This window comes from Ambystoma mexicanum, chromosome 11, assembly GCF_040938575.1.
Source record: "Ambystoma mexicanum isolate Mex_15411 chromosome 11, UKY_AmexF1_1, whole genome shotgun sequence".
Taxonomy (NCBI): Eukaryota; Metazoa; Chordata; class Amphibia; order Caudata; family Ambystomatidae; genus Ambystoma; species Ambystoma mexicanum.
This window is the reverse complement of record NC_090934.1, coordinates 1008159014-1008179739: the sequence shown is the minus strand read 5'-3', so window position 1 is coordinate 1008179739 and position 20726 is coordinate 1008159014. Positions and strand designations below refer to the sequence as shown.

Below are 20726 nucleotides of genomic sequence, written 5' to 3'. Positions count from 1 at the left end.
CCGGAGTGGGGTGCCTGGTCAAGTAGCAGGGGTCGCCACTGGCTGGACGGTATTTCCGCGACAAGGATCTGCCCACTGCCGGGAGACTCTCCGGAGCAGTCCAAGCCGCCGCCACCCTACGCTGTAAAGCCATATGGAATGGCAGAACCGGGTCAGATGGGGGACCAACATCAAGGATGTCCGTCAGATCATCCTGCACAAACTCCCCTGGGGGAGCAGACCATCCCAGATACTCAGACACCCTAGCCATAAGGCGCCGGTATGAGGAATCGGCATGGGAGCCAGGCTCAGGCCGACCAAATTCCACCTCCGGAGAGGTGTCCAGACCACTAGCATCATGCAGCGACTGCCTCAAATCGTCAAATTGACTATGGCCCGAGACAATGTCATCCGGCACCTGATCAGGAACCAGGCCAACCGAATCCTCATCCGCCTCCGAAATATAATCCAAGAGGTGGAAAGGCACCTGAGAGTGCCTGCTCTTAGCCAGAGCCTTCCTAGGGGGTACACCCGAGACACGGGGCACCTCCGACACGAAAGGCGTCGATGGCGTCGAGCGAATCGGCGCCGCCGTCGAGAAAACCGGCAACGGCGCCGAGAGGATCGGCGTCGACGTCGAGGAAATCGGCGTCGACGTCAGATGCAGCGCCTCCAATATCGGCGGCGTCGACACAGCCCTCGAAGCCGGAGCCCCGAGCGTGTCCCTCGACGACCTGAACGTCGACGGCTTCGACGACTTCCTCGGAGCCGGAGCCTCGAGAAAGCCTGTCGACGCCCTCGACGCCTCAGACGTCGATGTCTTCCTCGAAGACATCACAGGTGCACACGGTCTCGATCGCGTCGAGGACCGGGACCTGGAACGGGTACGGCGAGAACGAGCCTCCTTGTCCGAACGGGACCTCTCCCGTGACTCGTGCCGACCACTCTTGCGAGCGGCGTCTCTCGACCTCACACGGCCGACCCCACTCGGGGGCGCGGACGGTTGAGTACCCTGCGACTCAAGAATCGCCAACATTTTCTTCCCGAAGGAAGCCCATTCCTCCGGCGTCGCACGGCTGGTGGGATAACCGACGTGCCGGGCAGAGTCCTCGGAAGAGGACCTGGAAGGCGACCGGTGACGGCGCTTCCGAGAACGCCTCGAAGAGGCAGAGGAGTGGCGAGACCGACTCCTAGAAGAAGACCGACGAGACCTCCGACGATGACGCGGAGAGTCACCCCTCGAATCATCCGTCGAAAGCCCCGCCGACTTCGACTTCCGGGGCTTGGACACCCGACCTACCGACAATTTCTTCTTACGTTCGCGTAAGGCCTTGGAAGTGAGCGACAGGCAGTCGACACAGTCATCCGTGTCGTGGGCCTCCCCGAGGCACCAGAGGCAGGCGTCGTGCGAGTCAGTCACCGACATCTTGGACCCACACACCCCGCACTTCTTGAAGCCCGGACGCGGGGTTGAAGACGAAGTGGAAGACATCGCTGCGAAGGAATATTCACAAACGAACAGGCTCGAAGAACCAGAAAGAACAGAACTCCAAAGAGTCGAGGCTAGAACCGAGAAACACGAAGCAACACGTTCGCGGAAAAAACGGAACTGAGGCTACTGGCGTCGTGCGTCCTACTTATCACATCGGATGACGTCGGACGTCGGAGGAGGTCCTCGACGGCGGCGCATCGACGTCATCGACGCAGGACGCAGACGCCGAAAAAGTTTCCGAAGCAGCACAGCTGTGGTGATTACTGTCATAGATATGGAATACGTCGGAGGACCCAATCCCCTCGAAACAGCACTACTATCCATCTGGGACAACCTAAAAACGAATGCAGACTGAAAAACAACCTCAGCACTTATTCTGCTAGACCTCTCCGCAGCCTTAGACACAGTTAGCCGTGATACCCTAACCAAAAGATTAGAAGACATAGGCATAACAGACACAGCACTACTCTGGACTAAACCATTCCTAGCAGACAGAACAGAAACCGTATGGATTAAACCCTTCAAATCCACAACAGGAGTTAATGGCTGCAGTGCCACAAGGATCCTGTCTATCACCACTGTACTTCAACATCTACCAGACTCAGTTATCAGAATCTTCAAAAAATACAACATTATATGCTACAACTACGCAGATGATACTCAAATCATCTACAGAATCGAAGACACCCAAACACATCACTCAACCCTAATCAACTGTCTGAAAGAAGTCTTCAACTGGATGAATGCCAACAATCTGAAAATCAACCCAGGAAAGACAGAAATCATGATCATATCCAAAGACCAAGAGAACGAAACCGCCATCTCGTGGCCAACGGAAATGGGAACCGCACCATCACCATGTAAGGTAGTAAGAAATCTGGGAGTCCTGATGGCCAACACCCTAACCTTAGAACCACAAATAAATGCAACAGTCAAGAAATGCTTCCTCCTCCACACGGCAAGAATCATCCTACCTTTCCTCTCCTTCATGCACAAAACACTCACAATCGTAGCCCTCATCATGTCAAGAATCGACTATGCAAACAGCCACTACCTTGGAATACCAGAATACCTCTTGAAGAAACTACAATGGATCCAAAATACAGCAGCCTGACTACTCCTCAAACTATCCAGAAGAGACCACATCACTCCTGCCCTAAAAACACTACACTGGCTCCCAGTAGAACATTTCATCACCTTCAAAACAATGTGCATAACGCACAGGGCATTCAGTGGACAAGGAGCAGAATTCCTACAAAAGAAAATAATCTACAAGCCAACGACTCCCCTCAGGTCAAGCAAAAAACTTGGAGGCACCTCTTTCTACCACGTAGCCGCAAAAACCTGGGACACCATCCCAACAAGAAAGAAATAACAAAGACCACCTACAATTCAGGAAATTACTAAAAGCCTGGCTCTTCAACACACCAGACCAGTGAAAACCGAAACAGAAAGGAAACAGGATGGCTAAACTTAAGAACACTGACAATACCCAGAACCGACTAAGAAACTCCCACCACAACTAGATAGGTAACGCCAAGTCAAATAGAACACAAGCAACACCCATTAAGACAGAATCAAAAATCCCAGCCTACATCCTCACTCGCCCCATAATTGCTACCAGGTACCACACTGCTATAGAGTTATCTAAATGGTAGCAATCACCACACTCAGACTGAGCTGTGGACATTAGCAGGTACACTGGCAGTATGTGTGGAAAAGGAAGGCAGTTAAGGTTATGAAGGAAGTAGATGGACATGGAGGCCACATGTGAAAAGGACTGCGAGTACCGGACAAGCCCAGAGGTGCAGAAATGCTCCGGCACCCCAACTGGGGAGATTACGCAAACCCAGCGCCTCGCTTCAAGACAGAAATGCCAACTAACCAATCCACTAACAATTTCCCCCTCTGCATACACCTCTCAAACTCCAAACCAAACAACCATATACCTACAGCACAACAAACCGCACAAAGATCACTACATTGCAACAACAAAACATAAAACACACAGACTCACAGCACACGACGACTACCAGCCGCAAACACCCCAGGCCCAGCCAACGACCCACCGGGCTGAGGCTGCCAACAGCACATCACTGCTCTCTTGCACTTTTCCAGCTTCCTCCCACTAACTCACCCTCCCTTTTTCCCCCTCTTTTAGAGCCGCCAGGGGACCACTCCGGTGGTGATGGTGCACAGTACAAATGTCCTTTAACATTAACTTCCCTTAACCCTTCCTTTCTGCAACTCAGAATTTACAAAAGTATTGGTGTGATCTATAAATGCAAATACTGTCTTTTTGATTGAAGTCAACTCAGGGTGTAGGAAAAGTATGATGCATATCCAAAGACTATCCATTAGCTTGACTAATTCTGAAAAGTAATTTCAAAGTTCACTTTAATTGTTACAATCAACTGCCTTTTTAAAGAATGCTCATTTAAAACTGATGTTAAATAACTATTTATAACTGAAACCTTGAGTATAAATGTTACTTGGATACTTGTAGTGATGGAGTTCATCTGTACAGCTCTAGAGCTCACATTTACCCCTCTTGACATAGGCCTGGCTGCTCAGTCACACTACCAGATTGTGTAGTACAGACCTATACCAAAAGGTGGGTTACCCAATATCAAGCAGATACGTCTTGTGTAGTCTTACACAGTGTGACTGCACCAATTCTTACAAAAGACCCTAGTGACCCCACTTCTGCCACTGAACACTCATGCTCCAAGCAGAAGGGAAAGACTTTTTAGGATTGGGCCTTTTGCTAGAAAAGAGAAGTGTTTAAAAGTTACTTACTTGCAAAAGAGGTTGGTTGGTAACAGTTACAAAAGTTATTACTTACCTAAGAAATGTTTTGCCATTCTGAAAAGTATATGTAAATATCTTTCTTTCCTTAGAAACTTTCACCATTATAACAGATAGTAGATGCAAGGTTATATTACTCACCTGAGATTTGGTTGCGCCTCTTCCCAAAAATAATGCTGTTGGTTTGACTTCACTATTCCTGTTAGGATAAATGTATGAGTGTCCCCAGCTGGCTCTTGCTGTTAGCCTATCCAGAAAACATCCATCTTAGGTTTCACCTACCTAGAATAACTGAGTCATTCATAAAGTGTAACACTGGGTTTTTCTTTCCCTAGTCTGTTGTACATCGACACAAAAAGAGTATTAGGTTTACACCTGCCTTCAAGTGGCTGATCGCTCCGTTACTTATCTTGAGCATAACTGTGTTATCCTAAAATAAGTTAACAAGTTATTGTTTCCCTTGGTCTGAGCTGAAAAGCAACAAATTGAATACTACACCCCAAGGTCAAACTCCCCTAGAATAACAAACCTGAATAGGAGTTATAGATGTTTTACTGTTCCTACACTAAGTGTTCCACTATTCACAAACCGTCTATTGTCCAGTTGGGTTAAGTGATTTCTTGCTGAGCGACGGGGTACAACTGCTAGGGTCTACTACCCTTATATTACTGAAAGTAATCAAAAAAGTAACTATTGGATTGACTTCCCTAGAACTCGTGAGGGGTTCCAAATAAGGTCATATGCTTTGCTCTGTGTACCTTCAAGCATGGTGTTTTTCGATAATGGGTTTATATGATCTGTGATAGGACTTCTTTCCAAGATTTATCTGGGCCTACTTGTATTTAAATAAACTTTTTTTGTACAATACATTGTGTTTGTGTTTCTTTGGACCATGTGTATTACCATTTTATTGTACTGATTCTACAGCCCTCTCTCACACCTAAGATTAGCCTTGCTGTTCCGTCTACGCTACCATGAACTCACCTGGTACAGTCTTACAATAAGAGTGAAGTCTTGTACCGCCTCAGTTGAATGGTTTTACTAAGCCCTTAGTTGGACTTGGGTAATGTTTACCTTCGGTCTGGTGTACATCCTGTGAGGCCTAGTGGGTGATTCGTGTGGTTGGGAGTTTGCCCATACCACTTGCCCAGGCCCAATGCTGGAACGCATATAGGGAGCCTTCTGTGAAGGCCTTAAACACTTTAGCTAACTATGAAGCTACTTGTTCAAGATATCCTCTGGAACTTTGACTTTCCAGCAGCTGAACCCCATCTAAACCTGCCTACAGCTGGTACCTAGACCACTATGGTCCATCTTCTGACTCAGAAAACCCATGCAATAGTAGGGAAGGACTGGATAAGAAAGGGATTCTGCCTTGAAAGTATAACAAAAGTAAACTTACTTATTTGCTTAAGAAGTTAATGTGGTAACTGTATCTCTGAAATAAGTTACAGAGTGTCATTAAGTCATTAAGTTTGTGCTTAACTTTGAGTTGCATTGTGCCCCTCTAAAAAATACATAGGTGCTTTACTAACTTTGAATGGTGCCTCCCCTTCTGAAAAGTAATACATCTTTGTACTGTTTTATCACAGCCTAACTGAATCGAGTGTAAAAGCTTACTGATGTGGCTTACCTACCTTGAAATACATGGTGTCGTTCTTAAAGTGTACCATTGGGTTTTGCTTTCCCTGCTCGGCTGTATACAGGACTAAAACAGTGTGAAAGTGAATACCGGTCATTGAGTTGCTGGTAGCCCTTCTTAAAAGTATATAGGCCTTAGTCACCTTTAATAGCTGCTGCCCTTATAAACGTGTAATCCTGGGTTGTGCTTCCCTGAATTAGTTTGGTGCTATTCTCAGTTTCATAAAGTTCTTACTTGCCTTAGAAACTGTATTATACACTTCTTAAAAGTATACAGGGTATAACTAGCTATTAGATAGCTGATAGTTAGTCACCAATAGTTCAACAACTTACCCTGAAATGTGTCTTAAAGTGCAATAGGGTTTTGATTTCCACAATTTGCTTAGTGCATTCTAAAGTAGTCATCGAGTATTCATCTCATTGAGTCGCTTGAGGCCCCTCCAGAAAGTATACGTGTTGACTTACTGGCTCTGAACCGAGTTCTAAAAAGTAATGTTGCAAGGAATATACTTTGGTTTATTATGTGATTTCATAACCGATTGTCATTGCATGACTGACAGGGTCAAATACCCTTCTAGATCTAACCTGGTCTTATTACCCAAGTAGTAAATTACTATCCTGAATGCATAACCAGAGGTTTGACTCAGCTGGACTTGGTCCTCAAGGTAATAACTTGGCTTGCATACCATAGTTATCGAGTTGGTTTTTAGGATTGTGTTTATATGATGTTATAGTACCTACTTAACCAAGATTTATCTTGCCCTACTTGTATTTAAATAAACCCTTTATTTTTACAATACATAGTGTTAGTGTTTCTTAGGACCATATGTATGCTAACATTTCTTTGTACCAAGCTACAGCCCTCTCCATCTCTCTCCTAAGAGGAGCCTGGCCGCTCTGTCCATGCTACCACATTCTCAGGTGGTACAGCCTTATACTAAGAGTGGAGCTTATGTAGGAGCTTATGGACTACCCAAGTTATGTTTTTTATGAAGTCTGGGTAGGACTTTAGAAAGAAAAAAAAAAACTGTTCCAACTGAGCTCTTCTGGGATTTGGTTGGAGGCTACACTGGTTGGCTTAAAGAGCAGTCTATGGGTCTTCAGGAGGTTGCTCCTCTTAGGTGTCTTGGGTCCAAACAACTGTCTGGGGAGCAGAAGTACTCCTTTTATCCCAAACTCGGGCTAGGAGCTGACTAAGGCCACCAATGCTAAGGGCATTGGATCATTCAACTGGTAAGGGCTGTCGAAATCTGGGCAGCCTCTTGCCCCACATCTGACCAGCATCAGACATCCCCCTGGCAGGAATGTGGACAGGAACAAGACAGTTCCCAACCCCCCCCACCCCTCCCCGAATCCCTCCCCATATACTGCCAGGATGCACACAACAGATTAGCCGGGGAAACTCGATTTTAATCAGGGGGATAGGAAACCTCCACCAGAGCTTGTTCTGAAAATCCATCAACACTTACCTGATCTTTTCCTTTGCATGAAACCTACTTTTAATAATCATGCATAAGTATTCAGACTGTAGATTTACCGCATTGAGCCCCTTTTAGTCCCCATGGGTAAAGCTTAACTTTGGAACCTCCCAAAATGTAACCTAAACTGGGTTACTTACTGTGAACATGTGTTCCTAGGTTAGAGAGGAGACCCCCTTTTAGCTATTGTGGACTAGTATTGCCTTAAAAACACGTGTGATAATGGGACATTTCCACCTCTCTTGCAGGTTGAAGCTTTAACAGTAACTTAAACTGTAAGTATTAAATATGGTGTGTGCAATTTTAGAGACCAGTTTGATTGTATAGGTATGTACGTATGGTTTACTCTGTGCTTTGACCATCCAAGCACGATAGGTGGAGACAATAGAAGTGACAACTGTATGTGTTAATTTTACGTTAGAGCAAACCTCTGATACTTTGAGTGCAGTCCTTACTGTTCAGCCTTATTAACAGCGTTGGACGTGTGTAGTAAATCCATGCATGTCCACCAACGTTAGCAGGGTTTATAGTGACATTTTCGAATTAAAAAATTTCGAATGCCTTTTTTTCGAATCAAAAATGTCGGAAAAAAACTTCGAATTTTTTTTTTTTTTAAATGGGGGTACCCCCAACCCCGGTTTTTTTTATTTACCCTTTTTGTACTAACGAAACCCAAAAAAAATCTAAAAAAAAATGTGATTTTTTTTTACATTTTTACATACGACCAAAAGACATTAGAAATTATTCGAAATTTTAACTGGATACCCGTTAGCAGAAGTGGTACTGAAAAACGTAAACCATCCAGGTTATTTAAATTTCTGTCTGCCTTTTAAATTTTTTCATTTTACACATTTGTACATCCTTTTTCATATTGAGTACTTTTTCTGTAACAAGGCTTGATATTTAGTATCAGATGTGCATAGTTAAGCAAATTGCACAACAGGTTCCAGAAAGAATGACATTGTAATAGGTCTTTAACACCCACAGGCCTTCGAATCACTGACCATTTCATTCTTCAAATCTTTTATGGCCTTCAAACACACCCATAACTAGATGGAGGAAATGAGAATAGTTTGTAGAAGTGGCATGGAAGAAAGGGTGACAGTGGGGTCTTACACTTCAACGTGTTTCTGCTGTGGAGCTCCAGCCTTCTTTGGTGCTGCACCTCTCATCTTCCCCTCTGCATACTGCTCCCTATAAAAAAAAAAAAGTTATGTTATGGATGAATTGGACATCTTCCAAAATCCTGGCAGACAAATGTCATGCACAAAAAAGTGTGCAACAAGGCAGTCTAACATCAGCACTATTTGAGGCGGGGGAATAGATGTTGAAACGGAAGAAGGCGAGGAAGCTCAGAGCAACCATGGTTATTAACATGTACTAAGTGCGGTAGGTTATGTCGGAGATGGAGCGGACAGCAAAGGGACATGGATGTAAACTGGTGCATGTGAGCCACAAACATGTGCAGCAAATGTGTTAAACAGAATATAAATCTGCCTCTTTGCACTTGCACAGTTGCAGCACGATCAGAGATAATTCATTGACACCAGTGTTGAATAAACTTACAAATAACCTTCAGTGGCACGCAGGCTACTCACAACCTAACAAGGAAGACCACATTTCAACCAAAGGAATTGAGACTGCAGTTTGCAGTACAGCTGAACACACCACTGTCAAAGAAAACAAGCCATGCACCTTCTGCACCCATTATTCAATTCCATCAAGTAGGCCATACACGGCCCTTAGCAGGCATAACAAAACACTTACTGATTAGCCTTTTGAAGTTCTTTCTGCTTTTGCAGGTTGGTTTCCACGTATTTGAGTACTCTGCTCTCTGGCACCCACTCATCCCAGCTGATGAGAAAAAACATATCAAGTAACAAATCCCTGGATTGGACTAGACAACTAAGAAAATTAAAGTAAGGGGTACCCAAGGTAAGAAAATAGTTTTAAGAAGCGTTTAAAAGGCTACTGAGCAGACACGCAGTCTATCAATGGGTCCAACTTCTATTACACCTGCCCTAGAGTCAGGCGAGGTAGAGGGGAATGATTAATTAATGCTCCTACTTCCAAATTCATTAAATTCTCCCAGAAAAATTGTTTACACAATCCCAAACTTGGGACTTGTACAACTTGAGGACCAGGACCCTTCGGCACACCTATTGAAAGGCTGGATAATTGCCCACCCAAATGCCTTAGTGGACAGATGTCAGCGATCACACCCAACATTTAGGTTCCATTTCCTGCATTTGTGGATTAGTAGAATCCCAATAACGGGACAAAAATATGCTTACATACAATACAGAATCAGTTTTGGAAGAGCTAAATATTTCCAAAAATCAGCATGTTAGTAGTGGGAAGAATGGAAGATGGACGTTTAACTGTGCAATAGGATGCACATAGGAATTTGCACGGTGTCGCGACACAAAAAAGTGAACCCTGCCGTCCACGGCCAAAACAATAATTGGGGAGTCAATGCAGTACAAAAAAAGAAAAAAAAAAACGCTAATTACCTTCTCTCCTTAGAATACTCTGCTTATATTCCGATTTTTATACAGCCAATGTTCGACCTCCTGCGATAGCAAGAACTTATGTTTGTTTTTTTTCTCCAAACTGCTTGTTATCCAAAGTCTTACAAAGATTACAATTTCCAGCACCAGAATTTACAACTTTAGGCGAAATCAGCAAAGAATATGAAAAAAGCATTACAAATAATGCAAAAACCATTGGAATAGGAAAGTCCCCATACTTTCAATATAGCATCTATACAAAAATCAATGTGTTTTGGTATTAGCCCAGTGTTTCATAAACTGCAGCAGTTCTGCAATGGATGGTTTCTAGGAGCGAAAGAGCCTTTTTGATTTCTCCAAGCATGCCCCTCATTTGGAAAGGTACTCGCAAACCATTAAAACAGTGATTAAAAAGGGAGATGATGAGAGAGCACCCAACACTTAACCATATTTCACAAAGTAAAAATCAACATTTGTAGACTGAATAAGTTCTTGTTATCAGAGGGGGCTGAAAGATGGATGTACTAAAATTGGAGAAAAGCACGTGCCCCACACCCTTCATATCTAATGCGGCTCGCCACTGACAGGATAGGAAAAAATGAACGGTCCCATAACATGCAAAGCTTTGGAGTCATTGAATACTCACTTCTTATTCCAACCGCTATAATGTATAAAGTACTTCACTTGCTTCTCCTTTATAGAAACCTTGACACACTGGAAAAAAATAAAAAAAACTAAGCAGACCCGTATTCAACATTAAGTTACAGTTGTTGACAAAGCAATATTTATAAGAGGCATAGCGCACAAGGGAATAAGCAGACATTGATTTAGATGTACACAAAATAAGTTATAATTAAGGCAGCATGAAGTGAGGATAGGCAGGCCATGTGCAGTGCTGGCTTAGTGTCTACATCTGGGGCTCTGGTTTGCCAACAGTGCCTTAGATGCCAGCACAGCGATTAACACAGAGCAAGTGATGCGTGTGGATACTTTGGAATGATCTAGTGGTTTTGTGCATTGTCAGGCAAGAGGTGTGGTCAAGACCAAGTCTCAGAAGAGGACAGTGGAGTCGGGGTTCCCAAAGAGTCCACACAGTGAAATACACAATGATTCTACCAAGAAACCTGTTAGTAAAGTGCTCTATTGGAGCAACTTTTCCTCCATATTTTATAGGCCCCCAAACGTTTTGCTTTTGTACTTTGTCCTGACTTTTTACAGTGACGTGAAGCCTTCAGGTTCACTCCACTGGCCTTTTGCTCATGCGTTATGGGAAAACTGACTAGTCACTGAAACTAGGTTTCCCTTTTCTTTTTACTGGTTATACATTTCGGGTAACTTTTTAACATTGCACAACGCATCTTCCAAAGCGGTGCAATGGTGTTTCTTTCGAATGGCCCTAGAATACACTAAACAGGATTGTTGGTTACTTTTAAATGTGCCTAAAGACAAGCTGATGGTAGCAGTTACTTCACTATTTTTACTGTATTTGTTTTAGCTTTACCGCGTATGGCTACCAATTGTGGCTAGTGTCGCAACATGGCCGTGCCACCATTTTTGGATTGTTCTTTTGGCCATGGTTGTTGGCCTTCTTCCTTGTTAGGTAAGAATTAGTGCAGTCCAACTGGTGTGGGACTACACAAGACTTCGCTTGGTATAAGGTAACCCACCTTTTAACATTGGCCTGTAGTACACACGTGGGTAGTGTGACTGAGCAGCCAGGCTTATCTTACGAGGGGTAAGGTGAGCTGTACAATGAAATCAGTAAACGCAAGTATCCAATTAAACACTTACACTTAAAAGTTAATACATTATTTATACACAACGATACATAAAGCATTCTTTAAAAAGCAGCAATTAGCTGAAACATTAGCCCCAATGTAGGATTCAATTTAAAAAAGTGAATAAAGCAGGAGGGTAATTCATTCATATGTTACACATGTTCCAGCACCCGGAGGTGATGTCATTATAGCATTTAGATAGTATCACCTTTGCAATATTGAGTTTTTAAGGAATGAAAGGTTAGATCAGAAGAGACTGCTAGGTTATAAGAACAGTTAGATTCTCCCGAAGGGATGCAGGCAGTCTATTATCACAGTATTAAAGTGTCCAACATTTAAAACATTTAAAGGAACAAGCACTGCCAAAGCCAATAGGTTCGTAAGGAGGCCTTTCGGGAGCCAGGACAGCCAAAATTAACAGGCAAAGTCAAAGTTCTGATGCTCTTCTTGTTAGAAATACGTACTTAAATAGTCAGTGTTCAAAAGAGAAATCACAGCAACTCAAGGGGAGTCCCTTTTAGAAAGCACAAGCTGTAAGGCCAATGCAGGTTAAAGTTGTGGTCAACTTCATGTAGGGTTAAAATCGCACTCCAAAGATAGGAAGCACCCCAAATGGCAAAAGGATGAAGCATCCCAAGCCCCACAGTACCTTTGAAATGAAGTTGTTCCACCTGGTTGCTTTCACAATGAAGTAGACCCTTGTTCCTGGTACTTGGTTGTGGTGACGAAGGGAGGACATCTGGCGGGCTCCTGCGGCAGCACTCGAGGTACTCTGCAGCAATGGATTTCAGTCACCAGCGGCTCTTTGTGGTTGTGGCACCCTTTTCTCAGCACCAATCAAGAACGAAAAGCTCTGTTTAGGATTTCCCCGATCTCTCGGTCCTGCACTCTGGGGACTCTGGATGCAGATTTCTTGCTTCTGTAGGGTCCTCTGGATTTCCACGAAGATCTGGCCGGATTCAGACTTAGGAAGACAATGCACTCACAAGTGGTCAAGGTACCCCGCGTACTGGGCTTCTGCAGCCTTGGAAAGTCATAGCAAGTCGAGGGTTGTGCCAAAATAGAGTGTCTTGAGGCTAGATGATCCCACCAGCCTAAGGCAGGAAGTCGTCCTTTACGGGTCTTCCCCGTTGATTTGAAAACGGGGTCAGCACAGTTGCAGGTACTCAAAGGTCCAGGAGGGTGCTGCTGGCATCTTCTCTAGTCTCCTGCTTCGAATGTTGTTCTCCAGTGGTCAACTCTTCTTAGTCCCAAAAGCCTTGCTTTTTATTTTTAAATAATTTATATCGCGCACCTGGCCCATGGGCATCAAGGCGCATCACTTAGGTTACAAGGCAGATTGACATACGTACTATACGGATTACATGGCAGAATGACAAACAAAATATACAGGGTAATCTACAGTACAAGGGAGCCACCAGGGGGCGCTGTGATGTTCAGGCGTCTTTAAACTGATCTCCTCCACCGGGGCCGAATTTAGGGTCTGAGCCCACCCAAAGGACCCCTGGAGCGTGATTCTGCCTCCCCCCCCCCTTTGGAGCTAAAGGTAACAGAAGCGGCGGCAGGGAGAAATCCCGGTCTGAGTGCCAGCAGAGCCCTATTCGGGGCACGCAGCTCACACGTGGGGTCCTGGTAATCTTCACGCCGAGTCCGTTGCCCGGAGCGCCGGCGTCTGAGGCAACCCTAGGCTGGATATGTTCAGCGTGACAGGGCCTGTACGGAGACGCCCCCTTTGATCCTTCGACCTTGGATGTGCGGCGGCGGGGGGAGTGCGACGGACCCAGAGTAAGGTGCTGCCCCCGATTGGAGGTTGCGGGGGAGGAGCCGCCTGCCCAACGGAGGTATCGGCGGGACATCCAGCCCAGGAAGTGGGGCCCCTACGGTGGGGACTTCTCGCCCTGAATCCTGGGGGCTGCTCCCTCCGATCTGACCGAGTCGGCCTCACGACTTGGGGGTGAGGAGGGGGTTGTGAAGTTACTAGGTGAAGGGAGCCACGCGCAGGGGGATGGGGGGGAAGCGATCGTCCCCCCTCCCCGATAGTCCCTGGAGCTGCGCGGGCCAGCGGTGCTCCCCAACAGCCCCAGCTGCAGTCGGCCCGCTGCATGGGATGTTCCCATTTTGTCAGTCTAGAAAAATGGATACCTCTACTTTGTGACCGCAAACGTATTTTGGTGGCCATGGGCCAACCGTCTCATGCACGATATGACAGAATACAGGTTTTCGAGTTTGCCAATGAACGGCCATTTTGATGTAACAAGAATCGTCATTTTGTTTTCCAACCATTGCTCATTGCTTTCTGTTCCTATTGCTTCGCAGTATATTTTCCGCTTACACTGCTCGACTATAAAACATTGTTGTCTGTATGTGAAAAGGACAAGGCCGCAGGGCCGAGAGGATAACAAGAGTTTGTTGAAACACAAACGTAGGCCGCGCCAGGAAGAATGCCCGGCTCCCTCCCGAATGTAGCCTTGAAGCAGAGCTGCAGGGCATTTTAATCATTTCACAGCTGCCAGCCAGTCTCGTTATATGTTAGAATAATACCGCTAAAGGCTTGAATTATGCTCTTCTTACGACCCCCCTTTGCTGAACCCGCTAGAGCGTGTCGGCTCCCAGGACACGAATAGCACCTGATAGATAGCAAAGTCCGGAATGCAACTCCCCCCCCCCCACCCCGTATGTAGCTCGCTTCCAAGAACAGAAGCGATGTGTTCTATTCAACAACTGAAAGATGCCTTCGCACTCACAAATTGCAAATTTTTACTAGAATAGATGTTTGAAGGTGTCAAAAGTCGGAGATGTCCATCATCACGCCAAGTTCAAAGAAACCCAATAAATGGGGGTGTTAAACATGTCATAGCTGATTGATATGCATTTTGTATATATGTAACTGATGTACGTAATTCACTCTCTTGCGTCCCTCGAGGTCTAGAGATACACGTCGTGGGGCATGAGACAGAGTTGGCCAACAGACTTTTGCTTTGCAATAAGCTTTGGGAATACAACCTCGTGTCTGGCGTATCTATCGTGTGTTGTGACTCGCCTTGTTTCCATACACGTCAGGGTCCCCTAGGGGCCCCTTTCAATCTATTCTGAAGAGGAGAGCGCCATACCTGTAACCACTGAGGGGCCGCTGAGTGGTCTCAGTACTAGGTGAGAGCTGTGCTTCGCATTAGAGGCTCTCCCTGAGACCCCCGTGGCCCTGCCTACCAATCTCGAGTGAACCTGTTCCCCCTACCTCTGGTGTTTGAACTTTTTTTGCCCAAGCTTGAGCCTTATTCTGTTGGGAGGCCTTCATGCTGGGGGTTTCAACTGCTCTACTGTCGGACCTACTTCCCAGGCTTTAATCTGTACACTCCTGGTTGATTACAGAGGTTCCCCTTCAGGTGTAGCCGCCTCTCCTGTTCCCTGTGCTGCAGTCCTGGTGGCATTGTGCCGAGTCTTGAGGCGGAGGTGAAGCACCATCTAGTTTAGGCCCCGCCTGGGGAGCAGACAACGTGGGACGTCCTCAATTCAGAGGTCCTGGTGTGCCTTGTGGACTTTGTTGCCTCCTTCTGTGGAATTCGGCTGGAGGCTGCGTGGATCCCTACAGCGCCACGCCCCAGGGATGACTCAAGAGAGCTGCGCACCTACTAACATCAGTCAATCAGAGGTGATGGAGGCCCAAACAATGAGCGGAACAATGGTGGCGCTACTGGAGGAGATTCAAGGCTTCCGTGCTGATATCAGTAAGAGACTGGGCACCTTAGACAAGAAGGTGGACTCTGTAGATGATCGCGTCAAAGCATTGGAAGCCAATCAATCCTCGATTGATATCCTTGAGTCGCAGTTTGATGTCCGCTTGACAGAGCTGGAGAAAAAAAAAAAAAGATGATTGCCCTTAAGCTGGATGATTTGGAGAACAGAGAGACAGTGTAACCTGGGTTTCCTGGGTGTGCCAGATCGAGAGGGAGAGTCGCCGGCCGATATCGTCAAAATAGTGAGGGTGATGGTGAGCAAGCTTTGACGATGGGAATACCAAAGAGTCTACTATCGACAGGGCCCATCGTGCGGGGGCTCCAGCGAGAGGCCCTCGGGTGATTCTAGTGAAGCCCTTACTCTGTCATGCAGGTGTCTATGCAGCCCTCTAACGAGGTGACTTCAATCCAGGGGTGTGCGATACAGATGGGGCCACCGCTTCTCTCTCGTTTGAAATGGAAGGGTACAGGTACTCGCTAGTCTCCGAGTCTGACATACAAAAGGCAGCCCATGATCTGGGCGACCAAGCTACAAGAGACAGACGACCAAGCGGAGAGAGTGTTTCGACTGAGCCACCAAACACCAAGCAATTTGCAGAAAGGCGCCGGGTTCGGGGCCATAGGAAGTTCAGGAAGATGGCCCCCCCCCCCTTCTCCCGGTCATTTATGGACCTGAGGGCCCCCAACGTTCAATGGTTCTTCAGATTGTGGAGAGGGTTGATTCGAGTGGGTTTTTTTTTCAGCCCCCAGGGTGTGTATAGCTTCGAGGGGGGAGGAAAATGGTTTAATTTTGAAGTATTGTTTGATTTGTGGGGGGGGCTCAAAATGTTGAAGGCTTCTGTTGCTGTTTCTTGCCCTGGTGGAGGTTAATCATGGTGGCCTGGCGAGTCGGCAGGTGTAATGTTGCAAGCAGCCCAGGCGCTCGGAAAAGGGGGGGGTGGCGGGGTGTCTTGTTCTTGAAAGGTGTAGTTCAATGTTATGAACCGATTGGAGTCTCGGCTTTCTGGGGGCGTGGGGGGGTAACTCTTTAAGGGAATACCAATGCCAGTTCGCAGTGGGGATTGCTCCGGAGGGTCTGTGTTATATGTGTGAAAGATTGTGCTGTTTTGACGCCGCTTATGGCTGACCCTGATCTTTTGATGAGTCTGGGCTCTTTGAACGTCCGGAGGCTTAACTCGCCCCAGAAGAGGTCTCTTACCAAGAGAGAATTTGGCAGATTGCAGCTGGATTTTCTGTTTCTTCAGGAAACTCATTGGAAGAGAGGTTGAGAGCCATCTCTGAAGGCGAGGCCGGAGCAGAGAGTGTTTCATGCTTATCAATCCAAGAAAAGAGGGGTAGCAATAGTGGTAGCTGTTAGGAAAGATTTCGTAATTGTAGGTAATTTTCCTTCCATATGGCAACCCCTAAACTTTTTGCTGTTTTTCACCTGGTTCTCGACTTTGCCAGAGAAGTGCAGCCTTCTGCCGCACTCCTCTGGGCTTTCGCTCCTTTCTTACGGGGAAACTGACATGCCCTTAAAACAGTCAGTACCGGGGAACGTAGTTTCTTTTATCATGTTGCGGCTTTCGTGCAACATGACACAAGAGGGCACTGTAAGCTAAGTTACAGCTCTCTTGGGTCTCTAGCCTTCTACGGGCCCTAGATACTCGTTTAGGATTGTATCTGATCGGTGCAAGTGATTCAGGGACAGGAATGGTGGCAGCGATCGTTTGTGTTTTGAGCTCCTTTTGGCGTTCTAAGCGCGTTTTCCGCGCTTAACCCAAAATGGTGGCCTGGCTCCCAAAATGGCCAGACCACGAGGCTCCTTTGTCCTGTCCGCTGACCGTCTTGCTCCCTTCACCTTCCCCAGGTCGAGCCGACCTGGGGCCTTCCTTATTTGGGCATGTACTTTCCCGCAAAACACGGATGCTTTCGCGGGCTTCTACATGTCTTGTGTGCCTCCAGGATGTGGGCTGGGATGTCTGGTCCCAATACACATCCTGGGTGCCAGAGAGTCTAGGGTGGTGTGAATGCCTGGGACCACCGTGGTCCGTGATTGGTCCACGAATGGTGTGAGTGTTGATGAGCGGATCTCCCATTGGGTCCCTTCCGTTTTGGCGCGAAGGGAACCGTGGATAAGAGGGGGCTGGAAACACCACTACCATGTCAATCTCCTGAGTTCTCACGAACGAAGGAATACAGAAGCCAAGTATCCTGCAACCAAGAGGCTGGACCGAGGAATCGCTGGTGACCCGCTGAAGGACTTCTCCTCTGCACTGCTGTCGCCTTGTGAAACCCTTTTCACCTTTGATCGAACCAGAAGGCCTGTACTGGTACTTCGACCCTTGGAATAGCGGGAACAGCTATTCTCGGCATCTTCACCATCTCCTGCCAGTAAGCCTTCGGAAGCGTCTCTGGGCTATCCAGCTGACTGACCAGCTTACACGGGAGTCTTGCTCTGTAACCGCCGCCCGGTTGTGTAGTATTTCGAGTCCTTGTCACTCTCACACGCTTCGTACACTTGGCGTTCCCAGGTCTGAAGTGAGTAGTGTACATTTGGTTCAGATACACACGGCCGCTCCGTTGCCCTGCTGTGGTAACAAACTGTGCGGGTTTCTTCGATTGGGACGTCTTTTTACTCAACACGACGAGGCGTTCCCTGCTCTTCTGAACCTGCCAGCTACTGAAACGGATGCGGAGAAGCCTGGGTCTGCTTGCATCGGGGACCGGTGAGTAGCATAGCTAGGATCTGGTCGCCCTCCTGCAGGAGCCCATTGCTTTTCCCCGCTGTGTCAAACAGCACCCTTTTCCGTACTCGCGCTCTGCTTCTGCCCACTGTGGGGGCTGCGCTTGAGTCGCGGAACTTGTTCTTCTTTTGTGCACTAAACTGAACTGCCTCATTTCCCTCGAAGAGCTTCTCCTTTTGCCCGTTGGCACCAGCACGTGCAGGTACTTTAGAGCACAAGGCTCCACTCTTCGCAGGGCTCGGACTTCCACCTAGTTAGGTGCCTCTGAAGGCGAACTGGGTCTAAGCATTATTGCGCACTGCCTGTTTTCCCTCCCTTTTAGGTGGACTACACATTTCGTGCATATAACGCTTGAGACTTGTTGTATTTGTATATATATTGTGTCGATATGGTATGTGTTGGTTTACTATTGTTATATTGTGATTTTCTCGCTACGGTCATTGTTTTAAAGGCCTTGAAATAAATGTGTATGTATTTTTAATATAACAACTGTTTGGAGTAGTTTGTAAGTGATCTTGCTTTGTGTGCTCATTGCGGGCTTTCAGTCACCCTCACCCCTCTTGAGACCTAGTCTTGACCGCCGCGATCGCTACCTTGATTGGTCTGGCTCGTCCAGAGGTTACCCTGTTCCAAGTAATTCGGTTGGCCTTCTGAACTTCTGCGCCACCAGGACAGAGTTCAGAAATCCGTCTTAACAGTAGCGGCCAAGGCCCAGTTCGCCCTGAAAGCCCAGTGCAGAGACCCGGAGGACCGATTCATTATGATCAAGGGTGGAGTGAGAGGCTCCATGACGACCCTGGTCTCTATATATGCTCCCAATGAGGCCCAGGACCGCTTTTGGGGGGAGATGAAGTCCAGAATATTGTCTTTTACAGAGGGCGTTCTAGTGGTGGGAGGAGATTTTAATATGGTCTTCGAACCAGATCGCGATAGAAGGTCTGAGCGGCCCTTACAGACTTCATTACAGAGACGCCTGGCTACCTCATTTCAGGACACCAATGTTGAGCTCAGGCTTCAAGACTACTTTTTGACTCGGGGGGCACCCACCCCCTCTTTTACTTATTTCTCCAAAACCCACTTGTCGTTGAGAATAGATTACATCCTTGATCGATAAGACGCTCTGTGGGCAGATCACAAAAACAGAGGTGGAACCAACGCCGTGGTCGGACCATGACTTAGTGGTAGTTCAGTTGGGGTTGCTGAGGAGGGTAGCTGGCCAAGGGAGGTGGACTTGTAATGACCACCTATTGAAGGATAAGGAATTGTACCAGTCCATCGTAACCTCAATTAAAGAGTTTTGAATTTAATGATAATGGACAGGCGAGGACTGAGGGAGTTTAGGAAGCCTTTAAGGCCACTATTAGGGGCGTGCTCATAGGGCTAAGGGCGGCGAGGAAGCAGAAGAGGGGTAGGGAGGAGAAGCTCCTGAGGGATAAAATTGACGGATTGAAAGTGGGGGGGTAAGGTTAGATCTCAAATGTTCCCTGGTAAGTGTGCCGAGCTGCAGCAATGAAAGGAAAAGCTAGCTTCGCTGTTGGTAGGCCAAACGGAGAGAAAAGTCTTTCCTTAAACAGCAATATATGGAAAAAGGAGAAAAGTCCGACAAGATCCTGGCCTGGATGCTCTGGGAAAGTAGGAATAGAAAGAGTTGAGGCGCTGACCCTCCCAAGTGGGGCAACTTGTAGAGATGATCCAGGGATAGCGGAACAGTTCCGTCTATTTTATGAACAGCTATATACGTCCGAATATGGGGGAGACGGGGAGGAGAGATAGGTTTTTGGATTCTATTCCCCTCCCTCGCCTCCCCCCGGAGAAGTCAGACCCACTGGAGAGGCCAATCACTCCGCAAGAAGAAATAGATACAATCTCCTCCATGAGGCCAGGATCGGCTCCGGGAGACTATGGGTTTACTATCTTTTTCTATAAATCCTTTCGATTGGCCCTAGCCCCCTTTCTGGCTAAGCTTTTTAATGCAGTTCTGGACTCAGGCAACCTCCCGAAGTCTATGCTCTGAGCCCGCTTTGTAGTCATCCTGAAGGAAGGGAAGGATCCAAGGCAGTGTCAGTCCTATCGGCCCATCTCGTTGCTTAACACGGACGTGAAATTATTGGCTAAACTTCTGGCTAAGGTTGGCACCGCTTCTTCGGTCTGTGCACGGGGATCAGGTGGGCTTCATCCATGGGAGGCAGGGGGTAGTCAATATTCGTAAGTCTCTGGACTTCTTGCATGAAGTGGCGTTATCGGGGGAGGAGGCCTACCTTTTGTCCTTGGACTCGGAGAAGGCCTTTGACCATGTTGAGTGGGTTTATTTACGTAAGGTTCTTCAGAAGTTGGGCCTAGGAGTGAAATTCCGTGGCTGGATATCTGCCCTTTACAATGGGCCATCAGCTAGGGGAGTGGTAAATGATACCGCGTCTGATGTCAACTTGCTGTCTAGAGGGACCCGCCAGGGATGCCCGCTTTCGCCTCTTTATGCGTTAGCGATGGAATCTCAGGCAATAGCCGTAAGGGAGCACCGGAGGATCGCGGGTTTTCGTTGCAGAGACATGGAGTTTAAGTTTTCCCTGTTTGCAGACGACA

At 47.0% G+C, this 20726-nt stretch overlaps 1 protein-coding gene across 3 annotated transcripts in view; it reads right to left on the bottom strand.

Annotated features, from left to right (window-relative positions):
* The window catches only part of MORF4L1 (mortality factor 4 like 1), a 601305-nt gene that overhangs the window by 379512 nt on the left and 201067 nt on the right, over positions 1–20726 (bottom strand). Inside the window, exons 3-5 of one of the 3 annotated variants that reach the window (XM_069624205.1) lie at positions 10555–10622; positions 9166–9252; positions 8515–8592 (exon numbers count right to left, since the gene is read on the bottom strand). In XM_069624205.1, the coding sequence (XP_069480306.1) occupies positions 8515–8592; positions 9166–9252; positions 10555–10622 (233 nt within the window). The remainder of the gene's footprint in view (positions 1–8514; positions 8593–9165; positions 9253–10554; positions 10623–20726) is intronic. The other 2 variants (XM_069624206.1, XM_069624207.1) reach the window with 2 other exon arrangements.